Source organism: Schistocerca nitens, chromosome 1 (assembly GCF_023898315.1).
Source record: "Schistocerca nitens isolate TAMUIC-IGC-003100 chromosome 1, iqSchNite1.1, whole genome shotgun sequence".
NCBI lineage: Eukaryota > Metazoa > Arthropoda > Insecta > Orthoptera > Acrididae > Schistocerca > Schistocerca nitens.
In genome coordinates this window covers 758097657-758116468 of record NC_064614.1, presented here as the reverse complement: position 1 = coordinate 758116468, position 18812 = coordinate 758097657, and the positions used below count along the sequence as shown (strand labels likewise).

Sequence of the window (18812 nt, the reverse complement as noted above, 5' to 3'; positions counted from 1 at the left end):
AAAACAAAGATGATGTGACTTACCAAACGAAGCGCTGGCAGGTCGATAGACACACAAACTAACACAAACAAACACACAAAATTCAAGCTTTCACAACAAACTGTTGCCTCATCAGGAAAGAGGGGAAGGAGAGGGAAAGACGAAAGGATGTGGGTTTTAAGGGAGAGGGTAAGGAGTCATTCCAATCCCGGGAGCGGAAAGATTTACCTTAGGGGGAAAAAAGGACAGGTATACACTAAACATGTCTGCTTGTGTCTGTATATGTGTGGATGGATATGTGTGTGTGTGCGCGCGCGCGAGTGTATACCTGTCCTTTTTTCCCCCTAAGGTAAGTCTTTCCGCTCCCGGGATTGGAATGACTCCTTACCCTCTCCCTTAAAACCCACATCCTTTCGTCTTTCCCTCTCCTTCCCCTCTTTCCTGATGAGGCAACAGTTTGTTGCGAAAGCTTGAATTTTGTGTGTTTGTTTGTGTTAGTTTGTGTGTCTATCGACCTGCCAGCGCTTTGTTTGGTAAGTCACATCATCTTTGTTTTTAGATATATTTTTATTGCATATATGTACTTATAGTGTAGCCCTGTGAAAGTATAATTTTGAGTCTGAATTTTGATTCATTCCCAGGCAAATTTTGTCAGCTACGTATACTTATACCCTGACTGCACAAGTTTGTATGACTACAGACATGGATTTTATTTTCTATTTTTGAATGATCTTTCTGATTGTATTTAATATGCATACTATTTAGAGAACATACTTCATACACGAGGTCCGATATCCCACTATCATTAGAGCTCTTTTTAACTAATGAACTTAATTAGCTGTTTCTGTGAGTTGCAGTGTAACAAGGCATTCTTAGGAATACCCTGTTCCACTAGTGGCCTTCAGGATACCTAACGACAATTTTGTCATTTAAGTAGAGTCCCGTCCACCAGAGGGCACGCAAGAATTCGGCCGGCGGAACAACAACTACTACTCAGGCAGCACAGGCCGTACCCAGTCAGTTCACATCGGGCATGCCTAGGAGACAGTTCCTGGTCTACGCTATGTGAAATGCGACAGAAAACGTAAACCGTGTTACTACACAATTGGCGACGTGTAGGGTTGTTCTTTCGCGTGTTGCGTCGTTGTTCCAGTTTCGCAGCTTATCCACGGCATGGAGGATTTAGTGTGGGTTTTGGTTGAGCAGCAGACGGAGCTCATGGCAACCATGAAACAAGTGCTTCCGGTGTTGCTGTCCATGCAGTCTGCTCCGGCGCCGTTCCCTCCTCCCTTTCCCCTGTATGACGAGACGGTGGAGGATTCTTTTAATTAAAGAAAAAAAAAAAAAATCGCAACCAGGTCCCACTGCACTTGATACCGTCATGGAAACAAGTCTAGTATCTTAAGCACACTCCATCAGTTGATAATAGGCAAATCTCACCTCCTTCTCCTCATCCCTTTCCCTCTGATGCTCACAAACCATCTGGGAATCATATTATGTTTCAACTGTCAATAGCAGTGTAAAACCTATCTAATGTGACCGATCAATAAAATTGCTATGTATTAAGGTTCTTCCCCAGTTATCTTCACTTCTTCCTCTCAAACAACAAAGTTCCTTTTTGCTGCTCTATTGCAGAACAACAGTATATAATTACACTAACCCAAAACAATTTTTAGAATTTGCTCTTTGTCCATATGTGAATTTCAGTCTAATAAATTTAAGTGTGAGCTAATTAAGTGCACTTCAAATATTGCTACATTCTATTGGAAGCAGACTCACATAGGTGCCACATGTAACGATCCAAGACACTTTTTTATTGAAATTAAAGTGAAGTTGTATAAGTTCCAAACCAACTTACCAATCTCTTGTGTATCATGTGAAGTAGTTGCTTCCATTTCTGTCACCACTCCTTTTCCAAGCTGATTGTTTGCCCACAGTCTAAATATATATGTAGTATTTGGCTTCAAATGATAAACATCAACTTGCCTCTGAAAAAACAAATCCATAGCCTCACTTGCCTGTTTACAAGAGGAAGCAGCTGGTGGAGAAAGAGGAGAAATACTGCACTCATGCAATGTGCTAAACACTAGAAAAAATTATTAAACTTAAGATAACTTTGAGAGTGAAACTTCAATGCCATTGTTAAATTTATTTAGAAGTCATGACAACTACCAGCTGTAGCACAGTAGTAACAAAAGGCAGATTAAGTGCAAATTTTTTACAAACAAAATTGTTTATAGTTTATAGTTGTTGTCCTGCTGAAAATACAGTATTGCTTGTTTCATTTTGTATTCTGCCATGGAAAGATAATTTGTTGATTCATTCTCATATTGGAGTACTCTCACATTGTTATATATGGAGCATATTTAGCTCCTTTGACAATAGTTATTGTGTTAAACCACATTAATGATACTAATTTGTGCTCATTACTGCACCTGTAGCACTTCATGTCAGGTGTAAAATAAAAATTTCACCTTCAGCTACCTATATTACAAAATTAATTAAGCTGGCATGCCATAATTTGGAGGGAACTTCATAATCTTTGGGCAAAAGCTACTGCTTATTGTGTACAGATATATTGTCACTTTACATGGCTTCAATGACAAGTCATTTCAATTTAGTCTTGTGGAATGGAATCAGTCCCTGGCAAAGAAACAACTGGAAATAAAATTCAATTCACAACCATACTATGTTTGTATGATCCTTTTGGCAACACCCACACATATAGAGGTCACTGGCATAAACTGGCTGTAATATTTACCAGGTTAGTAAACATTTTCATCTGGATATCACCACTGAAAAAATATGCCTCCCAAGTTCATAAATTGTGATGTACACAACTCAACTACATATACATATTGTTCTGGTAGATGTAACCATCAAACTGAGGATAAAAATCAAAAGAAATAAATAGAATGGTTTGTTGAAGATGAGGATGATAAGATGGCATGTTGTTCATCAAAACAGTAAAGACACAATGTAAACAAAAACTGAAGAAAAGTTATTTTATTCAGAGTTTCCAATACTGCCATTTATTCTTTTGCCCATGTGACATGTTATGCTGTACTAGGTTTCAGTTTTAGGTAAAGTGAACTCAAAGTAATTACTACTACTCCATGTAGCTAAATCAAAACTGGCCTGAAAAACATTTAGTGGTACATCATGACAATATAATCTAACCAAAAATGAGATTATGTATCAACATCAATGGTAGTCATTTGAAGCATCTTCGTAAAGAGTAGTTTTCCTGTTTATTGACTATAATTTCATGCCAGATTTATACTGACTAACTTGAATTAAATTTAGGCTGCAATTGATCTTCAGCATGGACGAGAGAAAAGAACAGCTGATTTTTTTTTTTTTTTTTGCCAGCTCATTATTTTTTTTTTTTTTTTTTTTTTTTTTTTTTTTTTTTTGGGTGAAAATGTTTTGAACAAGCAAACAGTGGTCAAATGGTGTTGCATTTTAAAAATGTCAGTAACGATATTCAGAAGTATCAAAGAAGGGAGTGCCACCTCTAGCCCTGACAACAAAACTTGTTCAAAACATATACACTAACAGATGAGAAACTGCGGCCAATGTCCAAATGGTATCACTGGCTGGGAGACCCCCAGGGGTTAGAGCTTGCACAGGATTACTTGGCTGGTCCACAGAAGTACATTCTCACTCTCCACGCTGGGTGAGTCCACCCCTCTGTTCCGAATGGATGGCTGCCTCAGTTGGTTATCGGTTACACAGCTGTTACGAAAGAGACATTCTCTGACATGGAGTAACATACTGGATTTTTCTTTAAACTTAAGACGAGATCTATATCTGCCACCAATCTTGAGGAAACTGACTGTATGAAATGCACTCATTTCTGGTCGTGTGCGCAAATGAGAGAGGAGGTGAAATATTCATATCATCCTTCAGATCTCATACATGGTTCGAAATATTGCAATGAATTTTTGGCAAATGATAGCATGAAAAGCAGAGGGTATTAAGTTATATATCCATCATGCGAAACTTTATTATCTACTGTGATGTACGAGTGACTAGAGATCTTTTTTCAACGAAATAATGTAATGCTTTGACGGGCTATCAATATCTGGCGAAATGAGAATTAGTATGGATTTTGTGACACCATAAATGAAGCAATCACACTCTTATTTTTATACAAAGCATGAGCTTTTCATAAGTTACTGACCTTCATTTGTCTTTGACAGTTTTATTAATAGTAGACTGTTTCAGGATTCTGTTGCAACTGCATTAGCATGTCAGTGAGGTGAAACTGTGTAAACACTGTTTTGTTTTGGGAAAAGAAGCTAATTTTAACATGGCAACATGAAAAAGAAAATAAGGTGAACAAGATAGGTGAAAATAAATTGCTCTCTCTGATCGAATTTCAGCATAATCCGGTACCCATTGTGGTTTTAATAATAAATGGTCGGCTTGTTGGATTACTTGTCGTACTGGCTTAACCTGTTAATATGATCATTTTCAGTCTCACTAGCTGTAGCTTACAAGTTCTGTGAGATACGTGTTTGCACAAAGGCTTTTGCTGTAGAGCAACACCTCCACTACCGCGCTGTCCTGTTCGCAAGGGAGCCCCCACCACTACCGGAGTCCCCTCCCCTACCACGCCTTCTGTGCAACTAGTGGCCAAGTAATATTGTATGCATTCTAGGTTCAGCCAGCTAACTTGAAAATGACACCATTCCTTCACAAAGTGTGAGAGTCGTGTCTGTTGAGTGTAGGTGACTGATTCGAGTATGTACAGAGTAGTGTTTGTATTGTTGATGACAGAGAGAGAGATGACATGGCGAAACCCAGTGCCAACACACAGCCAAATAGTATCAACAAGACCGTCTGTTGGATGGTTCACCATCAGCAGTATTACATACCATCTATTCATGAGACACTGTGGGGAGAAATTTAACACAGGACAGTGATATAAAGCCACAAACTCCATGTCACCATGTCCTTCCCTTGCCAAGTCAGATAAAAGTGATGAAAATTTCTTCCACCACCAGGATTTGAACCACCTACTTCTAAGTAACGTGTCATCACACACATTTTGGGTCCATGCTTCTGAGTGGTTATTCCTTTCCATATTATTCTTGCAATTCTTTTAATCTCCTTCTCTGGTCTTTACTTCTGGTAAGCAGCTACCATACATTTATTTAATAACTTTTGCATTTCTATCACTTCTATTCCAAATGCTTGCATTTTAAATATTGGTAAATAGTCATTTTTCTTCTATTACGCGTGGTTTTAAAGGCCTTTGTTTTTATTTGGACAAAATATCAATGCCTTTTCTTTGTCCCCTACCCTACATCTGACAACTACCTTCAGGATCTCTAGATAAAAAGAGTATGATATAAATGAAACCTTGCAGGGTTATCAGCCTAGTCATGCATTTCAATTATTTTCCCACTTGTCACTTTCAGGCATTGTGGCAATATGATGCCATGACTAGACTGATAACCCAAGAAGATTTCATCAATTAAATCCACTGAGAAAACCTGCATTTCCATAAGAGCAGGACATGCCTGGATAATGTGATTAACCTACACAACACTTTTAGATTACTTTCTTTGCTGGTTTGTTTTGTGCACAACTCCATTTGTAACAGGGACATACTGACAATGTCCAGAACAAATCAACAGTAACTATTACTGGAGTGGTTGTGAGTGGATGTGTTTAGGGGCCCATGTGTTGTGGTTATCATTTCCAGTCTGTAATTTTCATTATTGCAATAAACAAATATATCTAGAACACCTACAGGAACAACTTTATTCTTTCCAGATCACATAAACAAATGTGACAAACATGTATCTCAGAAACACCAAATACGTAGTATCTGAGATGCAATTCCTTTTTGTGAATTCAAGAAGCAAACAATTTGGTAATTTTAGATATAGCTTCTATGAAGCTACAGAAACTGATTAACAAAAATTAATCACAAAAAATGTTCAAGCCACTTCTTATTAATAATTTCTGACTACTTCCTCTTGAACTATGTTCAGCCAAAATATATATGATGATATGTCAATATTGGCCACTGACGAAACAGTACCTTATATTAGACACTAATCAGCTGTGTAAAGTAACTGACCTAAATGTTCAAGGTGAGGGAGTACCAAAGATGAAAAAGTAGCACACACTAAAGAGTAAACAACTGTTTGAAGTAAACAACTTATCTATTTCAGTATGAGTTTTCAAACACAGTGGGTTACTTCTTTGTTGAAAACAAGTTGCAGCATATGTTAAATTAGACGGTATATGTTTCCTGTACATTAACTTAAAAATCTGTAGTGTAGTACAGTGCAATTTTCAACAGGCACAATCATTATGTGCTAACACTATTTCTTCCATTAATAAATCACTGTGCTCAATACAGTGCAGAACTTCTGTTTTCTTCTGTCCGTACAAGACAAATACTCACAAGTGACAGCTAACATACCACACATTCATGAAGAAGACAACTAAAGTAAATAGGTAAGATCCAGCCACTTAGGAATAATTTCTGAAGCCTGCAGAATATAGAGGAGACTCTTGTTTCCTCAACAATAAACTAACTGTTTTTGAACCTTACATTTAATTTTAGGACTAATGTTCCTGCATCACATCTATATGTTTAAGTCTCTTGAATATTCTGATAGATTGTTTCACCTATGCTTTTAAATTTTCAGCACAAGATTTTCTTTATTTTTGAATTATAGTGCTATGTGGCAATAAAGTAAATTAATGTGGCAGAAACGAGATGAATTTCAAGGTATATAAGTATTCTAATAACATGCACATGCCAATAAAACACTGTACTTAAAACCACATTCTGAAACTTACATAGACCTGGCAGTAAACTGCAACTGATACCTTGAAACTGACAGTAAAGGATCATAGATATTTTGGGAAATAACTCTCATCAACAAATTATTTATAGTTTTATTCATAACTTGCCTACAGACTGAGTTTAGTGCAAAAACAAAAAACTGACTTCAAACGCCGTTTTTAGAAAGTTATGAGATTCTCACTCATCTGCCAAATTAAATCATCTATAATGAAGCAAAAACAATGCAACCATTTCTATATAGAACACACAAATTCCATCAAATAGACAATATAAATCTCGTTAATTTCATGACAAATTTTTGGAAGGAAAATCAGTGTCTATTAACTAATTTTTCTGTCGTTTTAACCCCACTTTGGCCAGCTATCTAGTAAATATTTGCCGATGGAACACCTAGAGAAATTTCAGGACTAGTCATATGTAGGAACCCTATAGTTCTTTGTAAATCTGCATAAAACAATAAATGAAATGAAATTCTTGAAACAAATCATTCTACAGTGCAGACAGATGATAAGCTAGGGCCCATCATCTTGGACTTCCAAAAGATGTTCAACACCGTACTGCATCATCAACTACTAACAAATATATAATCATGTGAAGTATGGTATCTTTGAAGATATGCAACTGAGTATTTGACTACACACCCAGTTCATTATAATGGATAGAGAACTTTCAAAATAAACTTAAGTAACATTAGGTATGTCCCAAGGAAATGTAAGAGCATTTTCAATCTCTCTCTCTCTCTCTCTCTCTCTCTCTCTTTCTCTCTACAGATGATTCACAAGGAAAACAACAAATATTAAGACAAATAGTATAAATAACTCTGAATGGAAAACGTCAGATAAACATATGTTCCATTAGCAACTGTTTCCAAGGTACCAATATTTGAAACTGTCACAAACAAGGACACGGGTTGTCAGTAAATTAACAGATTACTACTTCAGGGGCTACACAAAGTTGTACATATCATTTACACCATGTCACAGATTAACTGATCAACAATGAAAATTACAGTTAGAGGGAGGGAAGAGGGAAGACTGCTTTACACACCGTTTACAGGTGAGCCACAGTTTTTGTCGAAACACCAATACTTCTTCACCCCTGTCATTTATGAAGGGAAAGGTAGTGTCCTAGGACATTCGTCATTCAGGTGTATGTGGCCAAACAAGTCATAATTAATTTGATGGAAGAAGGAAGTACATTTCAGTACTAATGAACACTGAGGAAAGACTTCTAGCCTATAACTACCACTATACTCTATAGGTCACGTGACAGCATACGGCAGAGGATACTTCTCCCATTCCTTGTTTCAATCATAAATTGTGCATGGTAAGAACAATTGTCAGTGAGTCTATGTATGAGCTCTAGTTTCTCTGATACTCTCATCACGGTTAATTTGTCAAATGTACAAAGAAGGAAGTAGTACGTTGCCAAACTCTTCTTGGAAGGTATGAGCACAGAATTTCAACAGTAAATCTCTCTGTAATGCACAAAACCTCTCTTGTAGCATCTGCCACCACATGTTGTTGAGTATCTCTGTAATCCTCTCATGCTTACTAAACAAGCATACAGCCTATCAGAGCAGAAGCAAACCACTTGTTAGTACAACCATGCTGCATATAATTTTGCAGTTGCATTGCTGGCCAACATGAAAACTATTACATCTTCTTGATATTTGAGCTCTGCCATTATAGGTAAAATTCTAGATTTTTCAACAGCTGTCTTTGTTACTATCATCAAGAATAAACCTACTGAGTGTTCAGGTGCCATGTCTGAAGGGAGAAGCTAGAAGCTTTGCACCTCGCATTCCCATAGGTGTCCCTCCGGGCATCCTATGAAAGGTTCCAGAAACTGCTGCCTTACCTATATACAGTAAATAGGGCACATAACCAACAAGGGAAGCTTGTAGTTTTACTTGACAATGATGTTAGAAACAGCTTTTAAAAGTTACAGAATTTTATTTGAAATGACTTGGTTTGAATACCAAAAAGCTTTTATTTAAAAATGACTAACAGCTGCTTCTCAACTATGCCATCAAGATCAGCTGGAGACTGCTGCTTCCTATCTTCAACTTGCCCTCTTGCAAGTCATCTGTCTCTACCCTTTTGTCTTGTCCCAATCAATTACACACACCCAGAATTTCTACCTCTCCCTACTTTTCCCACCTTCCACCTCCCTCTTTCCCCCAGGATTTTTTCCCTATTGGCATCCACTCATTTCTACAGTATTCCCGCTTCCTTGCCCCACACCCAAAATTCCTGTGTGCATGCCTCTAGTGTCATCATCCTTATCATCTGCCCCCTCTGCAAACAAACCTGTCTTTGAATTTCCTGTTGTTTAGCGAAGGGATTTAGGTGCAGAGGAGGGGTGAGGGAGGAGGGGTGGGGGTGGGGGGAGGGGTTGGTGATGCCTGGATGAACAGTATAGAAATTTGAATGCTAGACAACAATAATCGTGTCATATCTGGCTAGCTGCTTCACAATCCAGGCCATCTGGATCCTCATCTCCACCACCACCTTTTCTCAAATGTGCAGATAGGAGTTATGCTTAAACATATTCTCCTCTTCCTGAACTTATCCCGGCCTTGACCTATGGTAACCTACTGTCCCTACACCCTACAGTTTCCATTCCCTCTGTCCTATCACTTCCTTTATTCATGTCCACTCACCCTCATTGTGCATCATCCTCTGCCAATGCACATGCTCGTGTTTCCCCTTACCTGTCCTCTTCTTTTTGCTCCCCCCCCCCCCCTTTCCCCACAGCCTCCCTATGCTGCACCTGGTGGCAGACTCATCATGCCACCACCACCACCACCACCACCAGATAGCGCTCTTCTCCCCGCCTATGCCCCCCCCCCCCTTCCAACGTACCCAGCTGAAAACTATCTTTTCTGGAGCAACAGATTACCAAAGTTGAAAGAAACACTTTGAGGCAGTGTTGTTGAATTAGGATTCTCTGAAAATTGTATAAAATCATCCAATGAAAATTCTCACATGAAATTTCCATTATTCGCAACACTGTTTCTCTATATTCTTACTGTGAACAAAGTACTTGACTCATTTCTCGCTGACATTGTTTTAATGATAATGAATGACAAATTTTACAGTAATAGCCAAGGCAACAAAGACCAAAAAATGTCAACAAAAGGAAAAATTTGTGTAGTCCCATATTTTTGTACAGTGGTAGCAGAGAGTGTCATGAACAACACCCTAAAAACTCTAACCAGTGGTATGTGAACATAGGAGAAAGGTGGGTGCATAAAAGTAACTTGTTTAGGCTTTTAATGAATACATCAAAAACCACAACTTATGGCGAAAATTTTTTCCAGTACAAAATTAAACTTCCTAAAATCACAGATTGTTGAATACTGTTTCAATTGTATAACACTGATGTTTATTGTTAAATAACTTGATAAAAACCAACATTAAATTATTCTACCACATCTAAGTGCAGTTGAACATTATTATGGGATAACTGTGTTCTGGGAGGGTAACAGGGTGGAAATGCAGGGGTGGAGTTTTGAAGCATGAGGGAAGGTAGATTCCCGGATTGTGATTATGCACTTTCCTACCTCATAGGTCTGCAAAATGAAAAGGGGCAGGCAATTTCCATTTCTCTCTAAAGAACATTGTCAAGAAGGCTACTACAGGGTATTTCACAAAGTTATACTAACCCTTCTGCAGCTCGTCTTATTGGGTGTTTGCTTTTCACAAAGTGTGGTCCTGCCCACTTAGCAACCTTAGCTTCTCTGGGCACCGAGGGTGATGTGAGGCCAAAGCCAGAAGTTGCAGTGTTGATAAGTGCACTCAGCTCTATAAGCAGTGGCATATCTGGTCTCACTGCCAATCTGTATCGGACTGGGTTGCTGCACAGGCAACTGCATTGGATGGTGCTACTGAGTCATGATGCACTACGGATGCTGTCGACATGTGCGTCATTGTGTTACTGTTTTCATGAGCATTATTAATGTACAAACAAAGAGTGGCACTAGAGTGGTTGTTGCGAAAACAAAACTGCATTAAGTCACCAATACTTCTACTCTTGATGAACCATGTGTATTTATAGGACATAATTGTAATTTTAGTACTCTAAATAATGAAAGCTTCAGTCATAGTAATAGTTGGTTTACTGTTGCTGTTGTATAATCTGGTATAGTGCTCCTGCCACTGCTGGGTTGCACAGTTTTGATTCCTAATGTGACTGCTTGTCATACCTATCATATTGGTGAGACAGTTAATAAGGATCTGGGTAGGTCTTGTTACTACTCTGGTAAGCCTTTAACTCGCCACACTCATAGGAGACGCAGTGCAGAGAGTACTAAAGGTGTATTTGTTTGGTGTAAGGGCCATGGATGTTGTGAAAATGAGTTCTGAAAGTTTATTTATTTGGTTTAAGGGTCATGGATGTTGTGAAAGTGCAACTCTAACTAATGACTGCACGTTTTATCAATAAAGGTGACCTTGAACCCCATGTGGTGGTGGGGGACCATTGATCTTGTCAAAAACTGAGAAGCAATTCTTCTTGATGTTGTTCTCTGGCCCATTGAACTGGGACAGTCACAGCGCGTCCCTGGGTGACTCAGTAGCTCCCTGTGGCTCGATCGACTGATAGTGCACCCACTTGGCACTGAATACAGATATGAGTTGCTAGTAATTTAAACACAAGAAAAGCATATTGGCAGATTCCATGTAAATATCTGCATGTTGTTCTACACTGCTACAGGCTAAACTGATTGTTAGTCATCCTTGCAGCAGCTGTAGCTTTCATCTAGGAAACATAACTTCTCCTACAATGGGCCTGTTTACTGACAGATATATCTACTCAGTATTTTCTGTCCAGTTCTCTTACATATGTACACAAAATATCTTCACTGAGCTTCTGTTTATATAGTTTATTATGAGAGTACTTATTTGCAGTTGATAAGTGAGCTTTTAAGTAAAATACATTCCCATAAACAATGGCTGAGGAGAACTTAATTTGTAAGTGTGATGTTGTCAATGACCTAAGTAGTGTTGGCAGGTAAGGGATGGGATTGGTAAAGTCGTGGCACTTTGTTGCTGTAGTCACTTGGTGGTGAATTAATGAATGATCAGAAAGTTATTGCACTTCTCTCACCATTAATTGTGTTACTGGTACACTGTTTAAATCTCTTAAATTGAGGAATTACTGGCACTTGTAGAATGGGTTGCACCGAGTGGATCCGCACATCCACAGTATATTCTGCAATGTGAGTTTTAACATGTGTGATGGAATACGACTGGTCATGTTTTAAATCTTAAACAGTAATTTGCATTAATGCATTGCTTGACTTGTGCTCAATAACACCTAGGTGACATACTTCTATTGCAGGAGGAGCCAATCTAAGCCTCTGAGCCTCTTCAGGTGTTGGAAGAGCTGAGGCTGGAATGATATCCACAAGCTGTGGAAAGTATTCCAGCCACTGATAGCGAAGACAATGAAATTGAGACTGTCAAATACATACTGACAGCATTTTATACTGAATGCAGGCTCTTCAGTGTGATAAGTGTGTTGACACCTCGAGCTGTTGAGCCTTTTTTATGCAATACCTCATTTAACAAATGCAAATACACTAATGAGCCAAAATATTATCACACTTGCTTCACAATTTGTTTGACCATCCTTGCAATGAAATATACTACTGGTTCTGTGTATCACGGATCAAACAGTTTGTTGGTAGGTTTGTAGAGGTACATGCCATTAGACATTTACACACAGGTCATGTAATTCGCGTAGATAATGGGCCGCTTAGAATAGATTAAAATGGTTTGGGCATGTGAAGAGGATGGGAGAGGGAAGAATACCAAGAAGAACGTTGGAGTTCAAGACTGAGGACAAGAGGCCAAGAGGAAGACCGAGAACAAGATGGATTGATACGAAAAAGATGAGTTTAAGGAGGAGAGACGTGCTATGGAACCAAATTGTGGAAGAAGAATGGTGGAAAGAGAGAGTAAAGTGGTGAAGTACCATTGATTCCCCAACCTGACCAGATGTTGGGTAGAGGGGAAACGAAGATGACGATGAATGGGCCACTGATTTGTGTACACGGTAGCAATCCAGATGGGTTGCATAAGATTTACATCAGGCAAATTTGGTCACCAAGATATCAACATGAGTTCATGCTGAAAAATGACACTGCCGCCAGAGAAGACATCAAGCATGAAGGGAAGCACATAGTTTGCAGCTGTCACAGTGTCTTTGATTACTACCACAGGTCCCATGCTAGTGCAGGAGAGGTCTCCCATAGCATAAGATTGCTCCCACCAGCCTGCATCTGTGGCACGCTGCACATTTCAAGACATCATTCACCTCAATGATGGCATTTGTGGACACAACCAGGGACCTAGTGAAGCAAAAATGTGATTCGCCTGAAGAGCTGACACGTTTCCATTAATTGATGGTCAAATCCTGATGGCCCCGATCCCACTGCAATCATAATTGATGATGACATTGGATCAATGTGTGAACGTGGAGGGGTGGTCTGCTGCGGAGCCCCATATTCAACAGTGTACAATGAATGGTGTATTCTGTAAACACTGGTGTGTGCATCAGCATTACGCTCTTTGAGCAGAGATGCCACAGATCCTCCTTTACATAGCAGTCAAGCCTCCAAACTACATGTTCTGTGAAGAGACATGGACATCCAACCATTTAGCAGCTAGTGGCAGTTTCACTGTTCTACCTCTTTCCGCAGATGCTCATGACAGTAGCACATGAACATTTGATACTCACTCACAGGTTCTGCATAATAATAATCTGCTATTTGTCAATGTTGCTTATCCCAGTGGATTTCCCCATTTCCAGCTCGCATCTTCGCTATGGTGATCCCCCCAGCCATGTCTACTCTGGTTACATTCTTTCGTTACTGTATCGCGTGCCCACAATGCCACCAGGCAGTATCCAATGTTGCTGTGGGCAGTGGTCATAATGTTTTGACTTAGCAGTGCAAATACTCACTAAATAAACTGAAAATAGCTCCACTATATAAACATGAGTTCATTGAAGTTATTTTGTCTCCTCACATGAGAGAACTGGACAGGAAATGCTGGGTAGGTATAGTCTGTCTGTTAATTGAAAAGAGAGCGACAATCATGGGAGGGGAAGCTGCCTTTCCCAGAAAAAAACTCAATCTGCTGTACAGGATGACTAAGAAGCAATTTTCCTCTATCTTTGTTGAAAACTGTACAGAGATTTATGTAGAATCTGTCCATATGCTTTTCTTGGGGTTGTATTATCAGCAACTCATATCTGTATTCCATGTAGTGTAACCACACTTTGTGGAAAGTAAACACCCCCATGCATATATGCACACTTCAATGCCAGTGACTCATATGGCGAGTTGCAGAAGGATCTGTGTAACTTTGTGAAACACCCTGGAGTTACTTTTTTTTGGCAATGTGATAGAGAGAATTGGAAATTGTCCACTCTCTCATCCTTCTGCAGACGTACAAAGGAGGAAAATGCATGATCGCAGTTCGGCAGCCTACTTTCCCTCACGCTTTTAACCTCCACCCCACATATTCACCCTGTTACACCTCCAGAACACAATTTATCCCTTAACACTAGAAGTGCTGGACTTTGCCGTACCCCTAGTAGTACCATGTGGGATTTTTTGACCCATAGTAGGAAACCACAGTTTTATTCGTATTTGATTTTGAGTGTCGCCGTGTTGCCAATACATTCAGGAAGTCTCTAAAGTTTAGTCAAAGGATAATTTGGTCTCTAAAATGAATAGCACACTGTCAAACGTAAATTTTCAGATTTTTTTTTTAATTTTACAGGAGAAATTCCACAGTGTTTCACAAATCATCACCAAAAGAAGTAAAACAATGCTACAATGTTTCTTTTTTTTTAAAAAAAAATAAAGACTGAAACAGAGGCAAAACATACTGTTTTTGTGAGTACTAGTAGTATTTTTACTTTTACAGACAAATAGGTTGAGTACCAGGTTTTTGTGAAAGATTCTAAAATGCAGCAGGTAACTAAAATGCTCTGCATGTTTTCTTGCTTATTGCAATCAAGGAATTAAAGCATTTGAATCAACAACTTTAGTCTATACTTAGAAACATTTAGGAACAAAGAGTTGACAGAACTGTCTAATCTGGGATGGGCTCACAGTTCAGACAAGAGTTTGTACTTAGCAGCTTTCGCACAAACTTGTTGTACTTGAAGCATAAGTTTGGCATTTTATTTCACTTTTGTTATTTGCAGGAAGCATGAATTTGATAACGCCTTCTATTTCCATATTGGCCAGCACCAGTATGGAGTGTCTGCAATGGGAGACTAGCTCCTCACTGCAGATTGTAAGGAGCAGCAAGCCCATCTACAACTATGAGTATAATCTCTCAGCGTCAAATCTTCTTAGAGGTAAGTAATTAAGTGACTTAAAACTCAAGTGAGTGTTGATCAAGGTAACGTCACCACCAGTGGGTTTCAGCTCAGACACTGTAGCGTCTAGCCATTTGATCAATTACACTGACTCCACCCTTAGTTTCATTACAAGACTTTACAGTTTTGTGGAAGTTTCTGCTCAATATTCTCATTCACCTGACATCCAGCATGCTTGTTAATCAGAATAAGGACATTTTTTTCCTTTTTCCCTTGGTATACTGAGAAAAGATTGTCACCTGACTTGTACAAGTGTGTTGCATACAATGCATCATCTCCGCTCCGCACAGCAGGATGACCCTCCTTCAGTGAACTTGAAAGCATGCCAACTATACTTGTTCCTTTTTGTTCCAGCTCATCCGCCTGTTTCACAGAGGTGATGAAGTTGTCAGTTGCTGATGTTACAACCACAGTTGGGGAATGGCTGTGCCACTTTCATACCGATATGGTGACCAAGACTCTTGCTTGGATCACAAGTTTCATCTTTGCCATGGTAAGAGAATCTATTCAGGATGTAGCAGTTGTCAGCATCACACAAAATCCAGTATTTTACCCCATAATTATCAGGCTTACACAGCAAGTATTGTATGAATGGGCACCTGCACTCACAAGGATACAGTTGGTCGTCGACAGTCATTGTCTTGTCTGGCTTTTAGCAGACAAAGCAATTGTCAGTAAACAGATTCCTCATTTCTGAAGCAAGGTAAAATTTATCAGTTTTCTTATGTTGTTGTCTTGATGACACATAATCACACACAAATGACTGCATATTTCTGCAAATTTGTTACCTGACATGGTGCTTTGAAAGAAAGGAGGTCCCCACTTATTGCTTCATGTCTTTGTATGAAATACCCCAAGCACCCTATGCTTCACAAGCCTAAAGTAATCCAATAAAAGCATCTAGTTCTTCCAGGCTTAGGAATCACTCATTATTACCAACTGTGCTGTGAGTGTTTTCTTCAGTGTACTTTATCAGTTTCAGGATTGGATCACTGACATGAGCTGTTGCACGACGTGTGGCACCCAGTATACCGTGACTGTGACCATGTCCACCTTTCGCTGCTCCATGAACTGCACCAACTGCCATGCCGTCACTGTCTTGTGACATGTCAAAATTCTTTGTAACTGGTGAAAGAGTGGGAACAATGGCAAAAGACCAGCCACGACGCAATTTAACTTAAGTGTTTACATTAGATTATCAGTGATATTGCATTTGAGTTTTGAATAAAGTTTTATTTATCAGTGACTTGCTGACTCCATCAGGTAGCTGACCGATAACTCCTCTGCCCCACCATCCTTGTCCCTGTTGAAGGCATTGTCTTACATTGCATGCATGTTTGGCTCATCATTGAAGGGGATGTTCACACCTTCGGGTAGAATCCGTAAATCTGACATCTAAAGAATAGAAGAAAGAAAGTTGTACAGTTGACTGTGTGCTCTTTGGTTCAAAAATATAGCTGGAGTGGTTCATGCTTATGTTGTGTAAGAAGTAGGTCATCGTCAGATGGATCAGATGCTGCTGACTGTTCATTTGCTGCGTCTGAATCACTTGAGTCAGCAGTTTTCACTGGAATAAATTGTTGTCCTCCAATGGAATTGTCTCACTACTGGATTCATCACTCGATTGCATCAGTAAAATGTTCTCCAGACAGTAGAGAATCTCGCCCTTCATAATGCCACATCGTCTTGCAATCGTAGCTTCAGTGACACAAACTCATGAAAATAAACTGCAAGCTTACATTGTTGGTGTCAGGTCTGCCTCAGCCTGCTCAGGTCAAGTACAGACAAAGACGTACTGACGGAAAACATTAAGTGTGACACACCTGGCATCTGCTGTTGTGTATGGGAACTATTAGCAGTGCCCCAGTCTGCGATGTAGGATGTTATTCTGTGGCTCATCAGCGTCACTTTATAGGTCTGCATGTTGCCGGACCGTAGAAAATGGAAAGCCGCACTGATATAAAGTATCGCCCGACCTCCAAATTCTTTGTATTTCAAGGTCCTTTTGGCCCAAAGTGTCGTAATACACTCCAACATCTCATGAATTGAGTTAAGGTATGCTCAGAAACTATTTAGTGTTATTGATATCAAATAGCGTTAAAATGCGTATGGGTCAGAAATCATCCACATGGTGCTACCGGAAGAACAGATAAATTTTTCATACTTCTAGGTGGGCTACAGTGATAACATTTTAGTGAGTTGTAAAACCCTATAAATGATGAAAAGTCACAGGAGCATTTGGTCCTGTGATGAATATGGAGGCGGTTAAGGCCCTTGAAAAACTCTTGTGGGTAAAAAATTACCCACATGGTACTTCTGGTGTTCATGATGTTATACTAAACTTAGATGATGTTTTACACACACACACACACACACACACACACACACACACACACACACACACACACACACACACACACACACACACCATTAAAACACTATTATTCCTTGCAATGTGGAAATAATTAGTCCTAGAGAAAAGATAAATAGGACCTTCCTTTATACGAAAAATAAATATAATTTAATTTCGTACTGGGAAAAAGTTTCAATTGAAGCTGCAGCTGTCAAGACATTCATGAAAAACCTACAAAAGTGACCTTCACACACCCCCGGCCTCGAGCTCACACTCCACAAGTCAGGATTTTTAAGATGTTGTTCACAACACTCCCTCCCTACCACTGCACAAAAATTTGTGACTACATGAAATTTTTCCCCTAACTTTCCTTCACTGACTAGACTGTAACAGTACTGTCACATCTCAACAGCACCATCTAGTTGTCATTTGTAAAAACTTAGAAGGCTATTCTCATAGACTGTTTACAGTACACAGTAGCCTAATGTGTGATGAGAAATTTCTCACAGTAGACCAAAATTATCTGTGAAGAGTGTTTTGTTTGACTACTATGCAGGATAACTCAGACACCCATCACAATTCTTCAACATTCTGCCTCTCCTTACTTAACAACAGCTGTGAAGTATACATCCACTTGACATTCACACATTAAACTTTTTCTTCTTGTTCTATAATCTAGACAGACATGGGAGGCACATCGTAATGACAAGAACACAATAAAAGAACATACAAATTCAAATTTTCAACAAGCACATTGATGTGACAACAGTTTAAAGCATTCACTAGTATCAGGACACAAAATGTGGATTTATCATTGACCAGTTCACTAAAACGTATAGCCTGAGTTTAGCAGTTTTGTGATTACCAAATATGAATACTTAAATTTAAGTATTCATATTTGGTAATCACAAAACTGCCAAACTCAGGCTATACGTTTTAGTGAACTGGTCAATGATAAATCCACATTTTGTGTCCTGATACTAGTGAATGCTTTAAACACATTTTTTCCTTAATTACAACCCTTACTGTATTTCTGCACTTTTTTCCCTATGATTGTTTTGTCATGTTTCCTTCACACACACACACACACACACACTACTGTAGTTCTGCACTTTGTTTCCATTGGAATTTGATTACTTGATAAATAGTACAATTCTCAAGGCTGTCAATTCAACTAAGTACGTGGATGTTAAAATTACAAACAACTTCAGTTGGAAAGACCACATAGATAATATTGCGGTG

The 18812-nt window shown here is 39.1% G+C and overlaps 1 protein-coding gene across 5 annotated transcripts in view; it reads right to left on the bottom strand.

Annotated features, from left to right (window-relative positions):
* Window positions 1–18812, bottom strand: part of LOC126260938 (protein turtle homolog A) — a 101087-nt gene that overhangs the window by 71581 nt on the left and 10694 nt on the right. For all 5 annotated transcript variants that reach the window (XM_049958448.1, XM_049958463.1, XM_049958455.1 and 2 more), the window contains exon 4: window positions 1838–1967. In XM_049958448.1, the coding sequence (XP_049814405.1) occupies window positions 1838–1967 (130 nt within the window). The remainder of the gene's footprint in view (window positions 1–1837; window positions 1968–18812) is intronic.